Source organism: Leiobunum rupestre, chromosome 8 (assembly GCF_980474605.1).
Source record: "Leiobunum rupestre chromosome 8, qqLeiRupe1.1.hap1, whole genome shotgun sequence".
NCBI classification, from domain to species: Eukaryota; Metazoa; Arthropoda; class Arachnida; order Opiliones; family Sclerosomatidae; genus Leiobunum; species Leiobunum rupestre.
The window spans coordinates 491500-515735 of NC_143391.1; the positions used below are offsets into that span (position 1 = coordinate 491500).

Below are 24236 nucleotides of genomic sequence, written 5' to 3' on the forward strand. Positions count from 1 at the left end.
ATTATACGAACACATTTAGAAACAATTTTTCCATCTCCCCAACTGGCCAAATTTGGCACACTAGGCAAGAGAAAGACAAATGGAATGCTAACAATTGTATTGGATGCAATAAAAAGTGCATTATTATAAGCATCACAACTAATTTGGTGTCACAAATTGTAAATAAATAAATTTACTTTCAGTGTTGGTTCTTGAATACAAGGATAGTCAATAACAAGTGTGGTTGCGTACAACTTTTTAAAGATAACCAAGAAAACTAATGTAATGTAATTAATTTCAAAATTCAAGTTTTAAATAAAAACTATGTACGTTTCACACTAAATCACGAAAACCAAGTCTAAATTAAGTCTCCTAAAAATCCCCAAAGGGGTGCCTAAATTAAGTCTCCTCCAAACCCCCAAAAAAGAGATTAAATCAAGTCTCCTATATAACCTCAAAGGCAAGCCTAATATAGTCGGTCTAAGTTTGGTCTCCTACAAATCACCAAAAGTGGGTCTTAATTAAGTCTTAAATAAACCACCAAATGCAGGTACAAATTGTGTCTTGAACAAATCTGAAAAAATGGGTCTATTTCAAGTCTTACATAACTCTCAAAAATTGAGACTAAAATAAGCCTTAAAGGAAAAGTCCAGGATAGGTAAAACTTATAAATATCATTCGTAAAATTGTATCATTTTTTAATGACGAGAAATTAATTTTTAAACAAGCCAAATCTAACCGCTAAGCGATGTCATTTTCTTTCGCCTTCCCTACCCAGTGACGTTTTAGGACTTTAATCACGTGCTGTTGTAGCGCAAACAGAGCGTGATTTAAGCACTAAAACGTAACCGTGAAAGAAAACCGCAGATTTGGGGCGTTTAAAAATTAATTTGTCGTCATTAAAAAATTCTTAAACTTTACTACTGATATTTTTGAGTATATTTAAAGCAAGTGTCAGCTTGATCATTGCCCTCTGTATTTTTTATTGGGTCTATGAAACGAAGATGGCTTTAGTTGCTTAGATCGCGTGGAAGGTCGTCAATTACGTAATTTCCGAAAAGCCAATCCATGCGAGGTAGACTGAGCACGTGATAATGCAAAGCCAATCAAAGGGAAGAGTACCTTGCGGCACTTACTTTGAGGGACTAATTTGCTTGTTTAGATTTTGATTTAACTCAACGTTAGTGACATCTCTCGCCCGCCATTATACTAACCTTAAAATAGGAGCCAACACTTGCTTTAAATACTATCTTATAAATAGACTCAAGTTTTACCCATCCTGGACTTTTCCTTTAAGTATATTTTAAGTCTTGTTTTTGGACTGAGGTTGACTTATTCGGGACTTATATTCAACCTAAAATAAGACTTTTTTAAATCTTTTTTTAGACATATTTTTGGTAAGGGGTATGTTTAAAAGTAAGAGGCAGAGCCAGTTTCGAAATTCTCTGTAGAAGGCGAGCTTCTGAACTATATTTTCAAAGAAGAGCACCATCACATGGTTTTACACGCAGGTTAAGAATGCCAGGAAAAAAATTCAGTCATTCATGCGAAGGCTATAATCATACTATAGTATAACTATACCATCTACAATGTCTTGAGTAAAATAATTATCAAGGAAAATCTTTGCACAGATAGCATGATGACACAATTTAGCTTTCCCCATGAAATCTAAAAAAAAAGATTGAAGTCGAGCCGTGCTAAAAACTTTTTACAGCACTTATGTATTTGACATTACCATCAAACGTTTCTTGAATAACAGTGGATAAATTTTTAAAAAAATTATCACATGATACACAACAATAAATCATTTTGGTACAGTCTTTGAACACCTTTTTCTTGGGCTTGATAAACACTACCTTTTTTTCCTGTTTCGAAGTAAATCGAATTATTATTTTTTCTTGATGACTTCATACACAAATGTTACTTGGTATCATGTAAGGAATTATAAATTAAATGAAAATAGAACCTCATTCTGTTTGGTGTGGAACACCAAGGGTTCTTTTTCACCACTCTGCCTTTGGCTTAAGATATTTTGGCACTGCTTTGTTGTTTTTGAGGGGGTCGTCCATAAAGAACACCCTGTAGGTCATATTCCCTTTAAGCAATTAAAGCGAATTTTACTCTCAAAGCGTTCCTCATGGAAGACCCATACAAAAACCACTAAGCATTAAGGCAAGCGCAGCAAAAACTGGAACCCCAATTAGGAAGCGACAAAAACGCTAGAAGTTAAGTATTTTAAGGTAATAGCAGATCCCTAACTGCAAATAAAATTAACAAGGGAATTCAATTTACTATATGACATACCGAAAGCATCTGAATTTTTTTTATATTATTTTCACTTACATCCTTCAACACACTGGAAAAAATTTAATAAAGGAAAAGAACAAACTTTTATTTTTTTCTGTCCTAAGTTAAAATCCAAAATACAGTTCCTCTTTCATTGCAAGGTTGAATACCCCGTAATTTTGAAATTTCAGGTTGGTAAACAAAAATATCAGATAGCTATTAAAATAAAATATAAACTTACATTAATATATTACATCATATTAGAATGCTAAGAGATTTTATTCTCTATCCTGAAAGTAAACTACATTTGGGCTAGAAACGGTAATAGTTAGTGTAGGGAGCTGTTGGCTCGCGTGGCATGCAAGGCTTGCCTCCACCCTCCTACGCATTGTAACCCAGCTGCCTGAATTAATAACTTTAAAAGTCGCTTGATGACTTGTGTATTAGCCTAGCTAATTATTATTGCTTTAGGAAAAGAAGCGTAAAAGCTAGAAGAAACACAACACAGTGAGAATGTAGCACTGAAGGTAGCCTTTTTTTAGTAACTACATACAGCTGATATCAAAGGAACCACCAAGGCCTTAGTCGTGACTTTTAATCCCATTCTTCAAGTGGCTGGGTTACAATAAGCGGGAGGGTGGTAGCAAGCTTTTCATGTAACACTTTCAAATTGGCTGATTTAAATCAATTTTTATATAGTATTTTAGAAAAAAGAGAAACCTCACCAATTGCCATAATATAATATCTTCTATATATCTATCTATATAAATAAGTGTTTGTGTGTAAGTTTGTATTTCTTTATGCACGCCCAAGAAAAGTTTCCGATTCACATGAAATTTTGCCTGCAGCATTGTGGCACCTGCCATCAGGTTTTTAAAGTTGTCTTGAGATTACTGAACACGGGACCACTAACCTGTGACCACAACGCATCACGTTGCGTTATCAAGAGACGGGCTCAGTATTATCTCCTGGGAACTTTAGTGCATTCGTTGTTAAGTACGAAAATAAATGGTCTCCTTTAAAATTTTACATGTTTAAATCAAACATGATTAAACAGCTAAGAGTTTGCGAATGGTGGAAAGGACAGAAATGTAGCGCTTCGTGTGGATTTTTCAGTAAACTTATCGCGCCCTACCAAACTAGTAAGGTCATACTCCCTTTAATTTAATATATATTAAGTGTTTGTAAAATTAAAACCTGTTTGTTTTAGGTAAAAGTACGATACTAAGTTATATTAAGTTTAAATAAAAAATCAATAAAAATCTGATTTAAATCAAATAAGTCGATTTATTTGATTTTTTTTTAAATCAAAAATTTGCCAGCCCTGTTCAAATTATTAAAAATGTAGCCTTTACTAAGGAACAGATAGTTGACAGAGAAGTGGAGGTAGGTTAAGTAATAGGGCAGATGCTTTCAGATATACTTTGAAAGCAAATGCATTTAAAAATTTTAATGTAGTTATTAAAGTAGGATTGCAATTTTTACGATTGCAAGATCATTTTAAAAAAATATCTAGGATAAAAAATTACCTCCTTTTCATCACTGTAAGATAGCTCAGAACTTAAAATACTGTTTCTGTTCAATTCATTTTGGGATATTGTATTGGCTTCTAAAACATTCACTTGTTCTGTGGTTGTATTAGTGCTATTAGTTGCCGTTGGCAAACAATTTTCTAAAATAAATCGGACAAAATATAAAAAGATAAATCATTTCATTTGTTCAAATTCTCTACACGCGACAAAGATCTCATATTTTAAGAGGATAAGAAGAGAGAACAAAAATGTCTCCTGGGATACACTGCGTCCTGCACTGTATATTTTGAAATTTCGACAATGACAAGCCAAATTTATTCTTTCCTGTACACGAATTTGTCATTAACACTGTCAAAACAGGAAATCATCAATGAATGTCAGTAGATACCGGTTACCGCTCACAGTCGCCGTCTTCATAGGCCCACAGACATCGGAATGTATATTATCCATCGGTTTTTGACTCTTGCTGTCGGTAGTTTTTGTGTACGGATTAGCCGCCATCTTACTTTTGATGCAGCACTCACAATGGATTTTAATTGGACATTTGCACACCCTGATACCAGTGGCGAGATTGTCTTCAACCAACTTCTTTACTGCGACTGGATCTCGGTGACCAAGCCTGCGGTACCAAAGATGAAGGCAGTTTTCGTGTATCTGCCCAACCGCAACTTTGACAGTTGACTTGTGCTTCAACCGATAAAGAAGACCATCCATCTCTGCAACTGCTACAATACGACTCCCTACCATAATAGTACAGTTGTCGCCTTCGAAGAGCACTTTGTGACCTGATTTCGCTAGTTTATGAAATAAACCAAGCGACGGCACGTACAGGACCTCCTTGGCCAAGATATCTCGAGCATCGCCGTCTGGTCCGATACACTGTAATATACCATGTCCCACTCCTTCTGCTACTATCTCCGAGTCGTCGGCCAGATATATTTTCTCTGTCGTAGACTCCAAGTGTACGATGAATGTTTCGTAGCTACACATGTAGCTTGTTGCTCCAGAGTCAACGTACCACGCATCCGATGAACTCCTCTTCGAGACTTTAAAGGCAGTAAATTCTCGGCTGTTACCGGTGGCGGTTTTTGATTTTTGTTGCTCTCTACCAGATTTAACAGATTGACTTTGATTTTGTCTTTGTTTTCCGGATTGATTTGTTTGACGCCTCCCAGATGGCCGTTGGTTCTTCTTTCCAATCAAGGACCAACAGTCGCGACGAAAATGACCAAGCTTTCCACAATTAGAACAAACGACTGTGTCCGTCTTCGGTTTGTTATCCTGGTTTGTGGGAGCTTTCCATCCTCCGGTTATACTCGTCAATTAGCTTTGCACGTACGAATTCAAGTGTGAGATCATTTTCTGAACGAACCTCCAGGGCGGTAACCAACGTATCATATGAATCGGGTAAGCTACACAATAGCATGCAGGCGACGTAGCTATCCTTTACATTTTCTCCAATTCCTCGAAGACGTTCCACAAGTTCGAGCATAGTAGAGATATGTTGTTGCATCGTTTGTCCGTTCTTCAAACTCATTGAATGAAGTCGTCTGAGAAGAAATAGCTTGCTCGTCATGTTTGCTTGTTCATGAAGTGTCTGCAAAGTCAGCCACATATCTCTTGCCGTTGTTTTGTTGACAAGGTGAACGAGCTGGTCGTCTTCTACTGATAGCGCAATTGCTGCTTGAGCTTGGCGATCTCTTTTATCCCAATCCGTTGGAACATTGATAGCCGGTTTGACGGTGTCCACTACCTCCCAAAGGTTGCCCCGAGAGAGGAGCATCTTCATCTTGAATTTCCCGAGTTGATAATTAATGCTGTTGAGCTTGCTAACCAGTAGCCGCGGTTCTCCGTTTGAAGCCATTGAATGTCAATGCGTCTTGAAGACTGGACGGGGCGCTAACCTATTAACTGAGCTAAGCCTAACAGCATAAAACACTTACGAGGAGACGACCCGATTTGGTTCAAAGTTGGGGGATTGTTAGACCTAGATGTAACATGAAACCCGTTAAAGGGAAACGTTACGCTGGGCTTCCGTTTTGCCATGGCAACCAAAAAGGTTTTTGACAACATAAAATAAGAAAAAGTCTATGTAAAATAACATGCAAAACTTCAATAAATCAAAAAAATTATTTAAAAAAAAACAAAATAGTAAATTTAACAATTTTGGATTACTTTGGAGAAATAGGGGGGAATAAAAAACATTTTGGGTGAACTCGAGCGAATTTGAATAAATACGTCGAAATTTTAGTTTTAATACAAAATATTAGTAAAACGTATGCCGTGATAATTGCCATATATTTTCGCCGATAAATCTTAAAATTTCTACATTACATTATCTGAACGATGTAAACAGATTTTAAGATTTCGATAGAAAACGACGCCAATTTATAAAATGGCGGATACAAATATAAATCATTTTGCAATAAGTTAGGTAATTGGTATCCGATTAACCTAAGATTTTCTACGTTACATAATCTGCCCGATTGAATTCGTACTATAGATTTTTATAGAAATCCGACACCATTTTGGAAAATGGCGGATATCAATAAAACTCATCGTGCGATAAGTTCCGTAAATATTCGTCGATTAATCAGAAATTTCATTTCAAAATGGCGTCGGATTATTATTGGAAAACCCATAGGTCTAATTAACTCGAGCAGATAATGAAACGTAGAAAATTTCTGATTAATCGACGAATATTTACGGAACTTATCGCACGATGAGTTTTATTGATATCCGCCATTTTCCAAAATGGTGTCGGATTTCTATAAAAATCTATTGTACGAATTCATTCGGGCAGATAATGTAACGTAGAAAATCTAAGGTTAATCGGATACAAATTACCTAACTTATTGCACCATGATTTATATTTGTATCCGCCATTTTATAAAATGGCGTCGTTTTTCTATCGAAATCTTAATATCTGTTTACATCGTTCAGATAATGTAATGTAGAAATTTTAAGATTTATCGGTGAAAATATATGGCAGTTATCACGGCATAAGTTTTACAAATATATTGTATTATACCTAAAATTTCGACGTATTTACACAAATTCGTTAGAGTTCACCCAAAATGGTTTTTATTTCCCCCTATTGGTCCAAAGTAATCCAAAATTGTTAAATTTACTATTTTGTTTATTTTTTTTAAATATTTTTTTTGATTTATTGAAGTTTTGCACAGAATTTGTCATTTTCGCATGTTATTTTACATAGACTTTTTCTTATATATGTTGTCAAAAACATTTTTGGTTGCCATGGCAAAACGGAAGCCCAGCGTAACTTTTCCCTTTAACGGTTTTCATGTTACATCTAGGTCTAACAATCCCCCAACTTTGAACCAAATCGGTGAGAACCACTTCTGGTCGTCTCCTTGTTAGTCAAGTACTGGGCCCATACCCCGTTGGGGAAAAAATAATACCACAGCCAACTACTCAAGATAAAGGTTTATTAGCAACTGAACATAAAACGATTAAAAGATTTGGTTTATATATACAAAAATATTGTAGATAAAAATAAACAAAACAAATAGTACAGAGGTCGACGTCGCTCCGTTTTCTTCCCTTTTTTCTCTTATCAAGCCAACAATTAGTTCCCTTCTATTTTGCGGCTCTGGATAATTCCAAAGAGTTGTGGCAGCCAATTATGAAAATAGTATGAGCCAGTTCTCCATGAGTCGAGCATTAAAGCGTGTAACAATCACGATATATCAAAAGCTACGACACTTAATTTTATGTCCATAACGGGATAAAATTGTTGAGAATACCAAAGTATGTTTCATAAATAGTATATGCCGGAACCGATATTTGTAAAAAATGATAACCGAAACCGGAATCGGAACCGAGTTTTTCATTGTTTTAAACGGTTTTTAAACGGTTCTATAACTTTATTTACCAACATTTAGCGCACAATGAAATTTAGAAATTAAACTTCCTAATTTACTATTAGTTTTTCAGATAAGCTCATTTTTATCCTATCTCAGATAACTCTATGTGGGTTTTTACGTAACTGTCAACTGACACACCCTTAAGTATTCTCAATTGAAAGTTGGCTCGTCCTCCAAATGTTTGCTTTAGAAACTGGCATAATCCGGAAATTTGTCGTCTTCTACTACTAGTGTGCCTTCCGAGCAATTATTTAGTGGGGCAATGGGCAAGCATAATTTTTTATCCTCTTCGCAACCGACTTAGAGGAGAAACAGCAGAAAAGCTAGTAACGTAAATAACGCCCCGGTAGTTTTTTCTCTTGTCAGCTCAAGTTAATGTTTTACTTGCTTGAAATATTTCTTTGTTTCAACAGGCACGCCCAAAACTTTATAAATACAACCACAATAACCGTCGCATAAATATCCAAACAATGTACATAATGAAAGTAACATACTGAAGTTTGAAAAGTATTGAGACACATGTTTTATAGCAGATCGTTAAACCTTGTAAATTAATAACTAAGTTATTTTTCTGAATTTAAAGTTTTTAAGGTAAGGCTAATTCGTTTGCATAATATAATGGCTGGTCTGGGTAGTTTTTGTCTAGAAAATCTAAAATTTCAACTTCTGCATTTGCTTATATTTCACAAATGACAATGCTTATTGAACGAAATTATATAGACTCCATTTAGAACGATATACTCAACTGAAATAAAAACTAGTCATAGAAATCCCGTCTTTATATTTTCCAATGAAATGAGGCAGGGGCGTAGGAACCAGGGAGCAATGCCCCTCCCTTGAATTTTGCTTTGAGGGGCAACTAATGTTATTGCCCGTTCAACTTTTTGGTCAGTTGAAATCTTCAAAAGCTCAAATTCTCAATTTAAAAGCATATAAAGCTTATAGAAGCTCAACTGTGTCTTTTCCCGCTAATTTACATAGTAGTCAAACAGTAACACATGCATTCGGTGAAGCTACACTCCTTTAAAAATTCAAAACCATTGTGGATTTGTGTATCTTAAATTCATAAACGACTCTAAAGACTAAAATACACTTCGTACGATAACTGTTACTGTTATTGCCTTAAAGACATTCGCGACCGATTACTCACTCTACATCGGGGGCTAAGCTCCTAGACCCCCGTTTCGATTCTCTTGGCCCACTCCAACTTCTAAAACGTTCCTACGCCCCTGAAATGAGGAGCGGAAGGCAATGTCTCCCCAAAGCTTGAAAGTACATAATTCCTCCCCCCTCCATCTTGACACGATGAAACCGTGGGAATTTTCAAACAGGCGATTTCTTTTTTAACCTACTTTATTGGATAAATAATAATAATAATAATCATCAGCTAGGCTAATACCCAAGGCACCACCTTAGGCCTAAGTCATCATGCGACTTTTAAAGCCCTTAATTCAGGTGGCCGGGTTACAATGCGTAGGAGGGTGGTGGCAAGCCCTGCATGCCACGCGTTCGAGCCAACAGCTCCCTACACTAACTATTACCGTTAACCTCAACAAATAACGTGCTTGTGAGTTCCCTACGAGAGAATAGTAGCAATAATTTTTTTAATTATTTTACATTAAGTCATCTAGATCGTGATTCTGGTAGGACTTGGGAGTCTGAACTCCAGACTTCCAAGTTCTACCAGATACTTTGTTTTTACTGCTCCAGACGCTGATTGCCGCGATTTATCTTAATCGTTTCACTTAGGGCTTAAAGTCATTTTTAAGCGTTTTATATATTTAACATGCAAGTACGTGTTAAATCTAATTGTAGTAGGCGATACATGTTAGCCCTAACTCTAGAAGGCGATAATCGCGACTTGGCCTTAATGATTATAAGGGAGCACAAAAACAGTTTCGCGGGAGGACCCCGAACTTATAGCTACGTCACTGAGAAAGCTACTATTTTTAAAATATAATTTATCAAAATCAAATTTTATATTCTAAATAAATAAATGTGGTGGATTTTATTTCTCTTTAAATTCATTTGAATTGCTTGTGCATTTAACTTTAATTAATACTAAACACACTGGAACCGTATAAGAATTGTTTTGGAACCGGGACCGATCGGTTCTAAATTTTGAGAACCGGAACCGAAACCGAAACCGATAAATTAAAATTTTAAGAACCGGAACCGGAACCGATAAAGCAAAAATTTAGGAACCGGAACCGGATCCGGAACCGAGATAGTCCAAAAAAGTGGAACCGTTGCATCCCTAGACGGTATGAAAGACTTGGTGTTTTCGGCCAATGGTCCCAGAACTCGACGTTTTCCACAGAAGTGAAAGCGAACAAGTTCTTTAGTTCGCGGATGACCTTATGCACCAGAAGAAATGGCGAGTTCTTGATGAATGCGGTAAAAACATAGAAATCTCAGTTTCATCTTTAAAATAAAAATGAAAAGGGTGTTTTAGTTTGATGGCTCCAGGCATTTAACCTAAAAACTATATTACCTAGGAATGTTAAAGTTTCAGGATCTACACCATAGGGAAACGTCGTTTTTATTTTTAAATTTCATTAAAATCGAGACTTTTCACAGGTTTGGAAACTGTTTTAACGTTAGGTGGTAGACAAAATGGTCAAATAACAAGTTGAATAGCTTAATGGAGATCCTTAAATGAAATTGGTTTGGTCGGGTAAGGTCAAGTTTTCACCGAGATACTAGGTCATGAAATAAAACAAGTTGGTAGAAGGTGATCTATGCCTCTTCGCAAATAACTAATAAAGAAACCAATCTTAATTGCATTTTTTATAACTAGGTTATTAATTTTGAAAAAGTAAACCATTTCCGAAATTGTTACAAAAATTACTAAGGGAGGTTGTAAGAAGTCTACAAAAATGTCTAATTTAGACGACTTAATTTCGCAAATCTTTTTTACATTTGCACGTAGTTTAAATTAAGGATTCCGTTTTAGTATTCATAGATCGTAGTCACCGATATTAAAATGATTAAATCAACGTACTAATTAAATATGCCTCTTTAAAGCCATGAACAGCGGTCCAAGATGGTAGAGTTATACTATGGTGATGTGCATCAAACCGCACGTATAGCAAGTCAGAGTTTTCAATGTTCTCTCCTGACAGTCGACCAGATCACCACACTATTTTCCGTGCTGTTCGTAGCGTTGAAGATGACGGTAACGTGCATCCAAGATTCCGCTAACGGAGACAACATAACATTAACATGGAAGACACAGTCATCGCCTACTTTGTCGTTTTCCCTTGAGCAAGTATGAGAAGGGCATGCTAATATTTGTATTTGGTAACGTTTTACGTCTGGAGTGTCCTTGACCACCATAACTTTCATACATACGGTACCACGCACTTTGCGATGGTAATTGGACTTTTGCAACAAGTACAGTACCATAGCCAATGCATATGGCTTCGTGCCTTTGCACCTTGTGTCCGTTGAGTTATCATTCTCGAGAGATGGCCCATTTAACAGACAGAAGAAAAACGTGATGAACGATGAAAATCCTCACTCTAGATTTCTTCACCACAATCAGGTACAATTTAGCTTCAAAGTTTGGGCTAATCTACTAGGAGCTCACGTTATTGGTACATTTTTCTACCGAATGAAGTTGCAGAAGCGTTCGAACATGTACTTTTGATCGACATACCACGCCTTTTTTTAAGTATACCAATGTGCTTTGTCACCTACAATTTCTCTGGGAGTTGAATATGAAGGATTGGTCCCGAGCGTAGACCTTCTAGGTCCCCAGATTTGACACTGCTGGACTTTGTCCTGTGGGGATTCGTGAAGGAGGAAGTTATTAAGACGCCAGTTAGCAGCGAAGAAAACTTGCGCCCGATAATTATTGCAGCGTTTCGACTCGTTGCTTCAGCTTTGGTCCATAGTTTTATTTCAAAATATACTGTATTGAAATCGAACGTGTATAGTAGCTAATGGTGGAATTATATTACCTGATTGAGTATAAGACTGGTACATTTTTAAATTCTGTAAATTGTTTTTTAACTCAATTAATTACCAATAAAACCAATAGGCGCTTAAATAAAACATCTTCCCAGAAATTGCCAAGAAGTAATATTTCCGACAGCCAGGACTCATAAGTTACTATTTATATAGTGATTGTTGAAATATTAGAAAGCTGGAAACTTTTCTCGAAAATAACATCGGTTTTTTGCTAAGCCTTAGCATGCCAAAAAAGTTACCTGGTTAAAATTACACACTTGTTGCATACCGTACTACAAAAGTAATACGTTTAGTTCTAAAGGAATATTTTTCTTCTTTTTCCGAAAGATAATTTTATACGAAATGAATTAACTCTGCCTCCATGAAAGCCTTAAAATTGCCCGGTAATATAAAAATATTCCGTATAATTTTAACCTCTTATACCATAAGAGGATGATAATAATAATAATATTATCTTCCTATACTTAGTTTTAGTAACATTATATATTTTACCTTAAAATATATTATCGAAAATTAACATTAGTATGTTCCTTATACACGTGAGCCGACGCATTTCTTATCTGACGCAAAATTCTCATGAGGGCAAAAACGCGTCTCCAATTGGCTTAAATATGACTTTTTGGCTAACCATTCTAACCGTTTAACGGTAGAGAAAAGGGATGTCCCGCTGGTGAATGAGAATTTCATTCTCATTCACCAGAAGGACACAAAGCTGTTGCTTGGCTCCTGCCGTTCACCCGCGCCTCTCCCGTTCCTCCCTTAATCACCAGAATTTCTAATCACCAGATTCTCTCTCCCGTTCACCAGCTGCTTTCCCCCACCCCCCATTCGCTGGATACTTTATCTCTCGTTCACCGGTTGCTTTCCCCATCCCCATTCTCCAAAATTAGTTTTCCTAGCGCAGATATCTGGAGATTAGATTTTTACCCGTTTGCTTATCGCTTCCGAACCCCTTAATTTCTAATCTCTAGGCAATAAAAACAAGTTATTTACATTTAATTTTTTATTTTAGAACTTCGTTTTACATGTTAGTAGGTACTATCAGATATTCCATTAGATGGTTATCTTGTACATTACACAATTAAAACAAATTAAAGTAGTTAAGTTTACAGGCATTTAAATGGGGTGAAACGATCTCCTGCAACTTAATTTAATTAAAAGTTCTAACTCACGTATTTGTAGTGTTTAGCAGCAGTATCGTCTGACGTCCGAGGGACAGTCACAAACGTCTTCTTCAGGTACAGGTGAGAAGCTTTTGTCAGAGACCGTAGTTGCTTTTGGCGTCGGGGGAATGTCCCATTCTAGCGAAAGGTACTTTTTTTCCGATGGTGAATTATCCCTAGCCGGACAGTTTGGAAAGAATCTAGCATGTTCAAGTTCTGGTACGTCTCCTGATTTCCATCCTTCTAATACGCCATGGCATTTGTAACATCGTACTTCATCGCCCCGCTGAATATAGTAGAATCCAGCCTTCGCTAGTTGCTCCTTAGTGACGTGCGAATTTTTCCAGTGACGAAACGTTTCAAGTCGATACACTTCAATGTCCATAGCTGATCTAGACCAAATACGTTCTATAGTTTCAAATGATACATTCTCTAAGCCTACATTTACCCCTAAGTCTACTAAACCTAATTTTATCAATATGGTTAAATTTCTACGCTAAAATTCTCAATATAAACGCCTTTTCAATATGCAAATTGTTTTAAATATGTCTAAAATTATAGTCTATTACAAAGAAAAAATAGTTACTTACTTTACTGGTAGAAATCCTTTGTCGAGCTGTAGAAAAGACTGAGCGATCCGTCAGCAGGTCTTTACTCGTCAATGCGCCGTAGAGAAATGACGCACGGAAGATTAATTTATTCCTATTTTGTTGAGAATAATTCATCACGTGATCTAAACTTCAAATACCCCTCAAATTCTATTGGCTGTCTCTCTCTCTCTGACAGTTTAAACTGCCTCTAATGATTGACGGCAGATATTAACCCACTTGAGTATTTGGAAAAAACCCTTTGCTACTCGAAGGAGAGTTTTGGAAATACCACGTTGACGATATCAAAATCGAGCTCTCACTTGAAAATGTTTACGTAAAACAATCCTCTTGGAAAATTGAGTTACGTAGAAGATTGCTAAAAAATGGCTAAGTGTTATGTTTTTTTCAATAATGAGTTATTTTTTAAATTTTAAAGTATTTATTAAGAGTGAAAAATCCCATGACTACACTGACGGCATATCTTAAGTACCGGTGGAAAAAAATCCATTGCTCAAAGTTCAGTTATCTTATTAAACGTGCGCGTGCACAGAAAATGAACGAGTCACGTGATAGTAACTTAATTTCTACGCTAATCTTACCCCTACTAGGCCTAATTTCTGTCTAATACATTTCCAATATATATATATATAAAAGAATGCCTAAAAATTTCATTTTAAATATAATAAAATAGCCTAGCTGATTATTATTATTATTATTATAACTTACTTTTCAGCGTGACCTTCAATGACTATTCCCAATGCTAAGACTCTTTATTGAGATAACGAAAACTGTAACTAAGAATTGATTCCCATGACTACCCTGACGGCATATCTTAAGTACCAGTGGAAAAAAATCCATGGCTCAAAGTTCAGTTATCTTATTAATCGGGTGCGCGCGCACAGAAAATGAAAGTCACGTGAGAATCGGTACGTCACTGAAAATAGTGGAAGTGTCATCACTAGAGTTCTTTTATCAATATATTTAATTAAGGATTATTTCAAAGTTTAGATGGCGCCATGGTTCTCAAAGCAGTGATATTAAAAGATCTCAACGAGTGGAATTGGAGAAACGCTAAAAATATTCTCGACATATTCATTCTCCCTGAGTATAAATAAATAAATAAATAAATACATTCTTGGCGTAGTAGTAGGATTTTAAGAAAAAAAATTAAATACGGAAAATAAATTATTTTATTTTAAAGGTTTTGTGATTTCTCACCAAACAATTTCAACATCTTCAATGTAGGCTATCACATCAGGGGCATCTCAAAAAATCTTTTTCCTCTGATCTCCTAGTTTCTGCCTCTGTCTTTAGTATTTATAAATATTTTCCTATCCATAAACCATTTCCTAACTGGTGGACTTTGATATCACAAAAATTTTACTTATAATAATATGCTGAAATACATTTTCCAATACGCAAAAAATTAAAGCTAGACCTAAAAACCTGTAAAGTGTAAATAGTTAAGACTAAATTTCTAAGCCTAGCCCATGAAAGTACATTTTCCGTAAATCATATCCTAACATGAATGCATTTGTTAAGAATAAATGTTTTTTTTTTAAATATGCTAATTAATTTCGTAAACAAACATAAATTTTAGTTCGCCCTTCCTCCAAAATATCTAATAGAGCTAGTACATTATCGATAAATGTACATGTTCTTGGGGAATAAGAGACGTTTTTTATCAAAGTAAGCCAAGTTTAAAGCTTATTGTCAATGGTTCCATAACAAAAACCACATTGTAACGTGATAATGGCTGCTCACTAATCCCAATTCCATGTGAAACTCTTTCAGTTTCTTTTGAGTTTCAAAATAGGGTTTTAGAAATACATTTTTCCTATTTCATTAAATATAAGTATTAAACTTAGAATTGCTTCATTAAATTATGCATTTGTACTGTACTGTACACAATACCAGCATTTGAAATTGTATAACATTAAAACACAGTTTTAAAAAAATATATATATCAAGGTTTTCAATTCAGTTAAAAATAATTATATTAGATGTATTGTGTTTATATTTTTAACTTAATTGCATTGATGTTTTAAAAGCAAACCTCGGGCCTAAGAAACAGGCAAAGTGTAAATTGCTAAGACTAAATTTCTAACTCTAATAATGTGTAAATCAATTATACAATTATCTATTCATAAGTGTTAGAGACTTTATTACAATGAAATAAAACCATGTAGAAATGTATATGATATAAATTTAAGAAAACTCAAACATTCGACAGACATAACTTTTTTGTTTTAAATCAACAATTTTATTATTCTTTCTTATAATTTTTTTTATACAACCATTTGTTTTTATATAGATAACCTGAGGACGGCTATAATATGAACATATACCTAAAAAAAATCGGGGATTAAACAAAAACAACCTTAAGTTTACTATTTTTATATATTCACACGTCCTCAATTATGCAAATTTTATATTAACATTTCTACTATACATATTTCATAATTATCTCTTATAAAAGAGGGTCATTTTTGTACTATAAAATCATTCCATTCCTGAAATCCGCTACAGGAAAATCTGCAAAGGGATAAAAAACAAACACATATATATATATATATATAGCTTTAATCAAATACATAAATAAATATATTCCTTATGGATTATAAGTTCGCGAAAGGTGTGTATTATATTTAATTTCTTACATTTCGTTTCATTATTTAATGATTTTTTTATTTTTTAAAAAAGTATGTCTTACTCTGAAGTCACACTCTGGTTTTTGGAGTTACAGCTTCAATTTTTTTATGGTGTCCCAGCCGTGTACTTAACAAACGGTGTCAATAGTATCGTTGTCTCAATTCAATCTTGGGATTGTCTTACTGAAAAATGGTCCTATGTCATTGACGCTCTGGGGTCACAAACAGGAATACGAATTACTCTACTAACGCCTACTATTGAGCAGTATTCGGATTGCTGTTACAACCATTACTTTCGCGTAACGTCGACAGGCGGAGAGTTTAATTGGATTCTGCAACCATTTAGTGAAAAGTATTTGCTAGATGAAATGTGTTTAACTTGGAGTTTGACGCTTAGCGTACCCCAGGTAATTGCGTTCGATCAGTGCAAACCCAGAATTGATGAGCAACTTTCCGTACTTCGGCAAAATCAATCATCCATCACCACAATGTATGAAGTTCTCGAACAAAAATTCAGAACTTTCTATAGTGTTTTCAAACCTTTGGAGAGGAGTGAGAATCCCTGTGGCTTTTTAGAACTATACAGTGGATTCCGTCTCTCAAACGACTATTCTAAGCCTTTGGAAAACCTCTTTTTAGAAAAATTATGTGGGAATTGCCCCATTGAAATATATTCTCTAATGAATTATTGTTTGAACGATATAAAACATTTACAATTACTGTTGGGAGACATACTGTAATTTTCTAAACAATAAACAAAATACGAACCATTTTCATGTTTTATTATTATTAGGAATATGGATGAAAAAAAAACACACATTAAATATTTATTTCAAATATCTGTAGAACCGAAGCCTCTCGATCCTCTTTCTGTATCTTCTTCAATTTGCTAATACAAACCAAAACAGGGAAATTGAAATAATAATAATAATAATTTTGGAGGGTGGAACATATCAATTTAACTCACAAGGCATTCCATAGGAACTGGCATCGAAATACATTCGCAGATAAGTTGAGCTATTCGATCGCCTCTGAAGATTTTAAATGCGTTTTTCCCGTGATTAATCAAGACAACCCCTATTGTACCAGTGTATTCTTTATCTATCACACCTGCTAAAACATCAATACCATGTTTTACGGAAAGACCCGAACGAGGGGCTAGAAATAAATAAATAAATATAAAACATGGTATTCGTTAAATAAATATATATATATATATATATATATATATATATATATATAATATTACCAATACGTCCGTAGCAGAAATCAGGTATAACTACACTTAAATCAGTATTTATTAGCTCTCTTGCCATGGGGGCTACAACATAGTTATATGCACTACATAAATCAAGACCTGCAGAGCCAGGTGTTTCTCGAGTAGGTGCGCATGCATATTTCGTTAATCTTACGAATTTCAGAATTTGCTGAGGAATTTCCATTATGGATAAATATTAAAGACAAATATTAAAAAAAATATTCTAACGAGTAAAGAAGTTTCAAACACAAATGACAAGTTTTACGAAAAAATTCCTTTTATAGCGTTTAACTCGATTTAAAATTAAAGTAGGTAATATATGAATCCATCTAAGTATACAAAAAATGCTTCAATCTTTCAATAAATTTATTTAAATTACATTGATTGTGAGTTGAATTTACAGGGTATTCCCCCCAACGATATAAACGAATTAATTTCTCATTGTTTAAATGATGTCGCATACTTAAATTATGCCTTTTCACAATCAATGTAATTGAAAGATTGAAGCATTTTTTGTATACTTAGATGGATTCATATATTACCTACTTTATCAAGTCAAAGTTATTGAAGTTTAGTAAATTATACCCAGGATATAAGTTATCATGTTGACTTATAACCCTAACTTAATAATTTAAACAATTCTTTTCTCTCTCTCTTAAAGAAATCTTATTGTAATAAGCTTAAAAATTTAGGAATAAACTTATATTATAGGATGAAGAAAAGTCAATAGACATTTATTTGTAAATTATTCGCAATTTTATTAATTTATTTATTTATAAAACGAACTACAGTTCGGTCTCTGGGAGGCTTAGGGTAATGACAGCATCCCATAAAATCGAACGCTGAGCACTCCTCCCGTCGACGGCTTCTCTTCGACCCTCTTCTTCCACAGTACGTACAACGGAGATGGGGCGGGAACTCCTTTGTAAGATGCCCGGGGATGTGTTTGGTATAGACATTACCATGTCGAAAAATTACACCCATTTGATAATGCGCGCACTCTCGACCCCCCAGCAAAAGAACAGTCCTCCACCTCTTACAGCCAATTCTTCCGTACATTCGTCGCATTGAAGGCAAATCATAGATTCGGTTGTCGTACCGACGTACTCATATCCCGAGGCCAAAGTTATGGAAATAGGATCCATTACTATAAAATTAGTAAGAATGAATGATTGAATATAATATATATATACAAAGTTTAGAATTTACAATTGAGGTATTTCTACGTACTTAGTCCCTCGAACCGATTCCGAAACAATTCGAATTGGCTGTTTTCTTAATACTATCTCTCAATTTTTCTGTTTACCCTTTTTATACTCGAAAAAAACAATTTACAACTGACATCATAATTATAAACTGGGGGCAGGGGGTGAGGGGGTTGGAAGAGAAAACCTTTCGAAAACCAATCAAATTTAGTTATATCAAAATCAAAACAGTAGTCCTCCAAATTGGTAGTCAACCCAAAAATAAGTAATTAAAAATTTAAACTATATTCAAATTTTCCTAATGAATCATTATTGAACATAGGGCTCTAGAAATCGTTATCATACTCTATCTTATTAAACGGTACAGATGTTTGTGAAACAATTTTGGTCAGGGTCACTTTACGTGTTTCACTTTATCGATTTAAAATCATAGTTTTAAGTAAAATCGTAAAACTAAGTACTTTCTTTCTTAATTACAAGTACGCTAGGACGTCGCTCGTAAATTGCTTAGCTTAATCAACTAATCTTCACTATAACAAGATCAGTTTACAAGAATACTTCATAGATTATCTTAAGTAGCGTATCTAAAGAATTTTAAATCGAGTTAAACGCTATAAAAGGAATTTTTTCGTAAAACTTGTCATTTGTGTTTGAAACTTCTTTACTCGTTAGAATATTTTTTTTTAATATTTGTCTTTAATATTTATCCATAATGGAAATTCCTCAGCAAATTCGGAAATTCGTAAGATTAACGAAATATGCATGCGCACCTACTCGAGAAACACCTGGCTCTGCAGGTCTTGATTTATGTAGTGCATATAACTATGTTGTAGCCCCCATGGCAAGAGAGCTAATAAATACTGATTTAAGTGTAGTTATACCTGATTTCTGCTACGGACGTATTGGTAATATTATATTTATATATATATATTTATTTAACGAATACCATGTTTTATATTTATTTATTTATTTCTAGCCCCTCGTTCGGGTCTTTCCGTAAAACATGGTATTGATGTTTTAGCAGGTGTGATAGATAAAGATTACACTGGTACAATAGGGGTTGTCTTGATTAATCACGGGAAAAACGCATTTAAAATCTTCAGAGGCGATCGAATAGCTCAACTTATCTGCGAATGTATTTCGATGCCAGTTCCTATGGAATGCCTTGTGAGTTAAATTGATATGTTCCACCCTCCAAAATTATTATTATTATTATTTCAAGTTCCCTGTTTTGGTTTGTATTAGCAAATTGAAGAAGATACAGAAAGAGGATCGAGAGGCTTCGGTTCTACAGATATTTGAAATACATATTTAATGTGTGTTTTTTTTTCATCCATATTCCTAATAATAATAAAACATGAAAATGGTTCGTATTTTGTTTATTGTTTAGAAAATTACAGTATGTCTCCCAACAGTGTGACTTCAGAGTAAGACATACTTTTTTAAAAAATAAAAAAAATCATTAAATAATGAAACGAAATGTAAGAAATTAAATATAATACACACCTTTCGCGAACTTATAATCCATAACGAATATATTTATTTATGTATTTGATTAAAGCTATATATATATATATATATATATATATATATATATATATATATATGTGTTTGTTTTTTATCCCTTTGCAGATTTTCCTGTAGCGGATTTCAGGAATGGAATGATTTTATAGTACAAAAATGACCCTCTTTTATAAGAGATAATTATGAAATATGTATAGTAGAAATGTTAATATAAAATTTGCATAATTGAGGACGTGTGAATATATAAAAATAGTAAACTTAAGGTTGTTTTTGTTTAATCCCCGATTTTTTTTAGGTATATGTTCATATTATAGCCGTCCTCAGGTTACCTATATAAAAACAAATGGTTGTATAAAAAAAATTATAAGAAAGAATAATAAAATTGTTGATTTAAAACAGAAAAGTTATGTCTGTCGAATGTTTGAGTTTTCTTAAATTTATATCATATACATTTCTACATGGTTTTATTTCATTGTAATAAAGTCTCTAACACTTATGAATAGATAATTGTATAATTGATTTACACATTATTAGAGTTAGAAATTTAGTCTTAGCAATTTACACTTTGCCTGTTTCTTAGGCCCGAGGTTTGCTTTTAAAACATCAATGCAATTAAGTTAAAAATATAAACACAATACATCTAATATAATTATTTTTAACTGAATTGAAAACCTTGATATATATATTTTTTTAAAAACTGTGTTTTAATGTTATACAATTTCAAATGCTGGTATTGTGTACAGTACAGTACAAATGCATAATTTAATGAAGCAATTCTAAGTTTAATACTTATATTTAATGAAATAGGAAAAATGTATTTCTAAAACCCTATTTTGAAACTCAAAAGAAACTGAAAGAGTTTCACATGGAATTGGGATTAGTGAGCAGCCATTATCACTTTACAATGTGGTTTTTGTTATGGAACCATTGACAATAAGCTTTAAACTTGGCTTACTTTGATAAAAAACGTCTCTTATTCCCCAAGAACATGTACATTTATCGATAATGTACTAGCTCTATTAGATATTTTGGAGGAAGGGCGAACTAAAATTTATGTTTGTTTACGAAATTAATTAGCATATTTAAAAAAAAAAACATTTATTCTTAACAAATGCATTCATGTTAGGATATGATTTACGGAAAATGTACTTTCATGGGCTAGGCTTAGAAATTTAGTCTTAACTATTTACACTTTACAGGTTTTTAGGTCTAGCTTTAATTTTTTGCGTATTGGAAAATGTATTTCAGCATATTATTATAAGTAAAATTTTTGTGATATCAAAGTCCACCAGTTAGGAAATGGTTTATGGATAGGAAAATATTTATAAATACTAAAGACAGAGGCAGAAACTAGGAGATCAGAGGAAAAAGATTTTTTGAGATGCCCCTGATGTGATAGCCTACATTGAAGATGTTGAAATTGTTTGGTGAGAAATCACAAAACCTTTAAAATAAAATAATTGATTTTCCGTATTTAATTTTTTTCTCTTAAAATCCTACTACTACGCCAAGAATGTATTTATTTATTTATTTATTTATACTCAGGGAGAATGAATATGTCGAGAATATTTTTAGCGTTTCTCCAATTCCACTCGTTGAGATCTTTTAATATCACTGCTTTGAGAACCATGGCGCCATCTAAACTTTGAAATAATCCTTAATTAAATATATTGATAAAAGAACTCTAGTGATGACACTTCCACTATTTTCAGTGACGTACCGATTCTCACGTGACTTTCATTTTCTGTGCGCGCGCACCCGATTAATAAGATAACTGAACTTTGAGCCATGGATTTTTTTCCACTGGTACTTAAGATCTGCCGTCAGGGTAGTCATGGGAATCAATTCTTAGTTACAGTTTTCGTTATCTCAATAAAGAGTCTTAGCATTGGGAATAGTCATTGAAGGTCACGCTGAAAAGTAAGTTATAATAATAATAATAATAATCAGCTAGGCTATTTTATTATATTTAAAATGAAATTTTTAGGCATTCTTTTATATATATATATATTGGAAATGTATTAGACAGAAATTAGGCCTAGTAGGGGTAAGATTAGCGTAGAAATTAAGTTACTATCACGTGACTCGTTCATTTTCTGTGCACGCGCACGTTTAATAAGATAACTGAACTTTGAGCAATGGATTTTTTTCCACCGGTACTTAAGATATGCCGTCAGTGTAGTCATGGGATTTTTCACTCTTAATAAATACTTTAAAATTTAAAAAATAACTCATTATTGAAAAAAAACATAACACTTAGCCATTTTTTAGCAATCTTCTACGTAACTCAATTTTCCAAGAGGATTGTTTTACGTAAACATTTTCAAGTGAGAGCTCGATTTTGATATCGTCAACGTGGTATTTCCAAAACTCTCCTTCGAGTAGCAAAGGGTTTTTTCCAAATACTCAAGTGGGTTAATATCTGCCGTCAATCATTAGAGGCAGTTTAAACTGTCAGAGAGAGAGAGACAGCCAATAGAATTTGAGGGGTATTTGAAGTTTAGATCACGTGATGAATTATTCTCAACAAAATAGGAATAAATTAATCTTCCGTGCGTCATTTCTCTACGGCGCATTGACGAGTAAAGACCTGCTGACGGATCGCTCAGTCTTTTCTACAGCTCGACAAAGGATTTCTACCAGTAAAGTAAGTAACTATTTTTTCTTTGTAATAGACTATAATTTTAGACATATTTAAAACAATTTGCATATTGAAAAAGCGTTTATATTGAGAATTTTAGCGTAGAAATTTAACCATATTGATAAAATTAGGTTTAGTAGACTTAGGGGTAAATGTAGGCTTAGAGAATGTATCATTTGAAACTATAGAACGTATTTGGTCTAGATCAGCTATGGACATTGAAGTGTATCGACTTGAAACGTTTCGTCTCTGGAAAAATCCGCACGTCACTAAGGAGCAACTAGCGAAGGCTGGATTCTACTATATTCAGCGGGGCGATGAAGTACGATGTTACAAATGCCATGGCGTATTAGAAGGATGGAAATCAGGAGACGTACCAGAACTTGAACATGCTAGATTCTTTCCAAACTGTCCGGCTAGGGATAATTCACCATCGGAAAAAAAAGTACCTTTCGCTAGAATGGGACATTCCCCCGACGCCAAAAGCAACTACGGTCTCTGACAAAAGCTTCTCACCTGTACCTGAAGAAGACGTTTGTGACTGTCCCTCGGACGTCAGACGATACTGCTGCTAAACACTACAAATACGTGAGTTAGAACTTTTAATTAAATTAAGTTGCAGGAGATCGTTTCACCCCATTTAAATGCCTGTAAACTTAACTACTTTAATTTGTTTTAATTGTGTAATGTACAAGATAACCATCTAATGGAATATCTGATAGTACCTACTAACATGTAAAACGAAGTTCTAAAATAAAAAATTAAATGTAAATAACTTGTTTTTATTGCCTAGAGATTAGAAATTAAGGGGTTCGGAAGCGATAAGCAAACGGGTAAAAATCTAATCTCCAGATATCTGCGCTAGGAAAACTAATTTTGGAGAATGGGGATGGGGGAAAGCAACCGGTGAACGAGAGATAAAGTATCCAGCGAATGGGGGGTGGGGGAAAGCAGCTGGTGAACGGGAGAGAGAATCTGGTGATTAGAAATTCTGGTGATTAAGGGAGGAACGGGAGAGGCGCGGGTGAACGGCAGGAGCCAAGCAACAGCTTTGTGTCCTTCTGGTGAATGAGAATGAAATTCTCATTCACCAGCGGGACATCCCTTTTCTCTACCGTTAAACGGTTAGAATGGTTAGCCAAAAAGTCATATTTAAGCCAATTGGAGACGCGTTTTTGCCCTCATGAGAATTTTGCGTCAGATAAGAAATGCGTCGGCTCACGTGTATAAGGAACATACTAATGTTAATTTTCGATAATATATTTTAAGGTAAAATATATAATGTTACTAAAACTAAGTATAGGAAGATAATATTATTATTATTATCATCCTCTTATGGTATAAGAGGTTAAAATTATACGGAATATTTTTATATTACCGGGCAATTTTAAGGCTTTCATGGAGGCAGAGTTAATTCATTTCGTATAAAATTATCTTTCGGAAAAAGAAGAAAAATATTCCTTTAGAACTAAACGTATTACTTTTGTAGTACGGTATGCAACAAGTGTGTAATTTTAACCAGGTAACTTTTTTGGCATGCTAAGG

The 24236-nt window shown here is 34.1% G+C and overlaps 1 protein-coding gene across 1 annotated transcript in view; it reads left to right on the plus strand.

The window, feature by feature from the left end:
• LOC149931629 (death-associated inhibitor of apoptosis 2-like) overlaps positions 1 to 23205 on the plus strand; it is a 329985-nt gene extending 306780 nt beyond the window's left edge. The window contains exon 3 of the mRNA XM_090156242.1: positions 22896 to 23205. Within this exon, the coding sequence (XP_090012368.1) occupies positions 22896 to 23193 (298 nt within the window). The 3' untranslated portion in view covers positions 23194 to 23205. The remainder of the gene's footprint in view (positions 1 to 22895) is intronic.
• The last annotated feature ends 1031 nt before the right edge of the window (positions 23206 to 24236 follow it).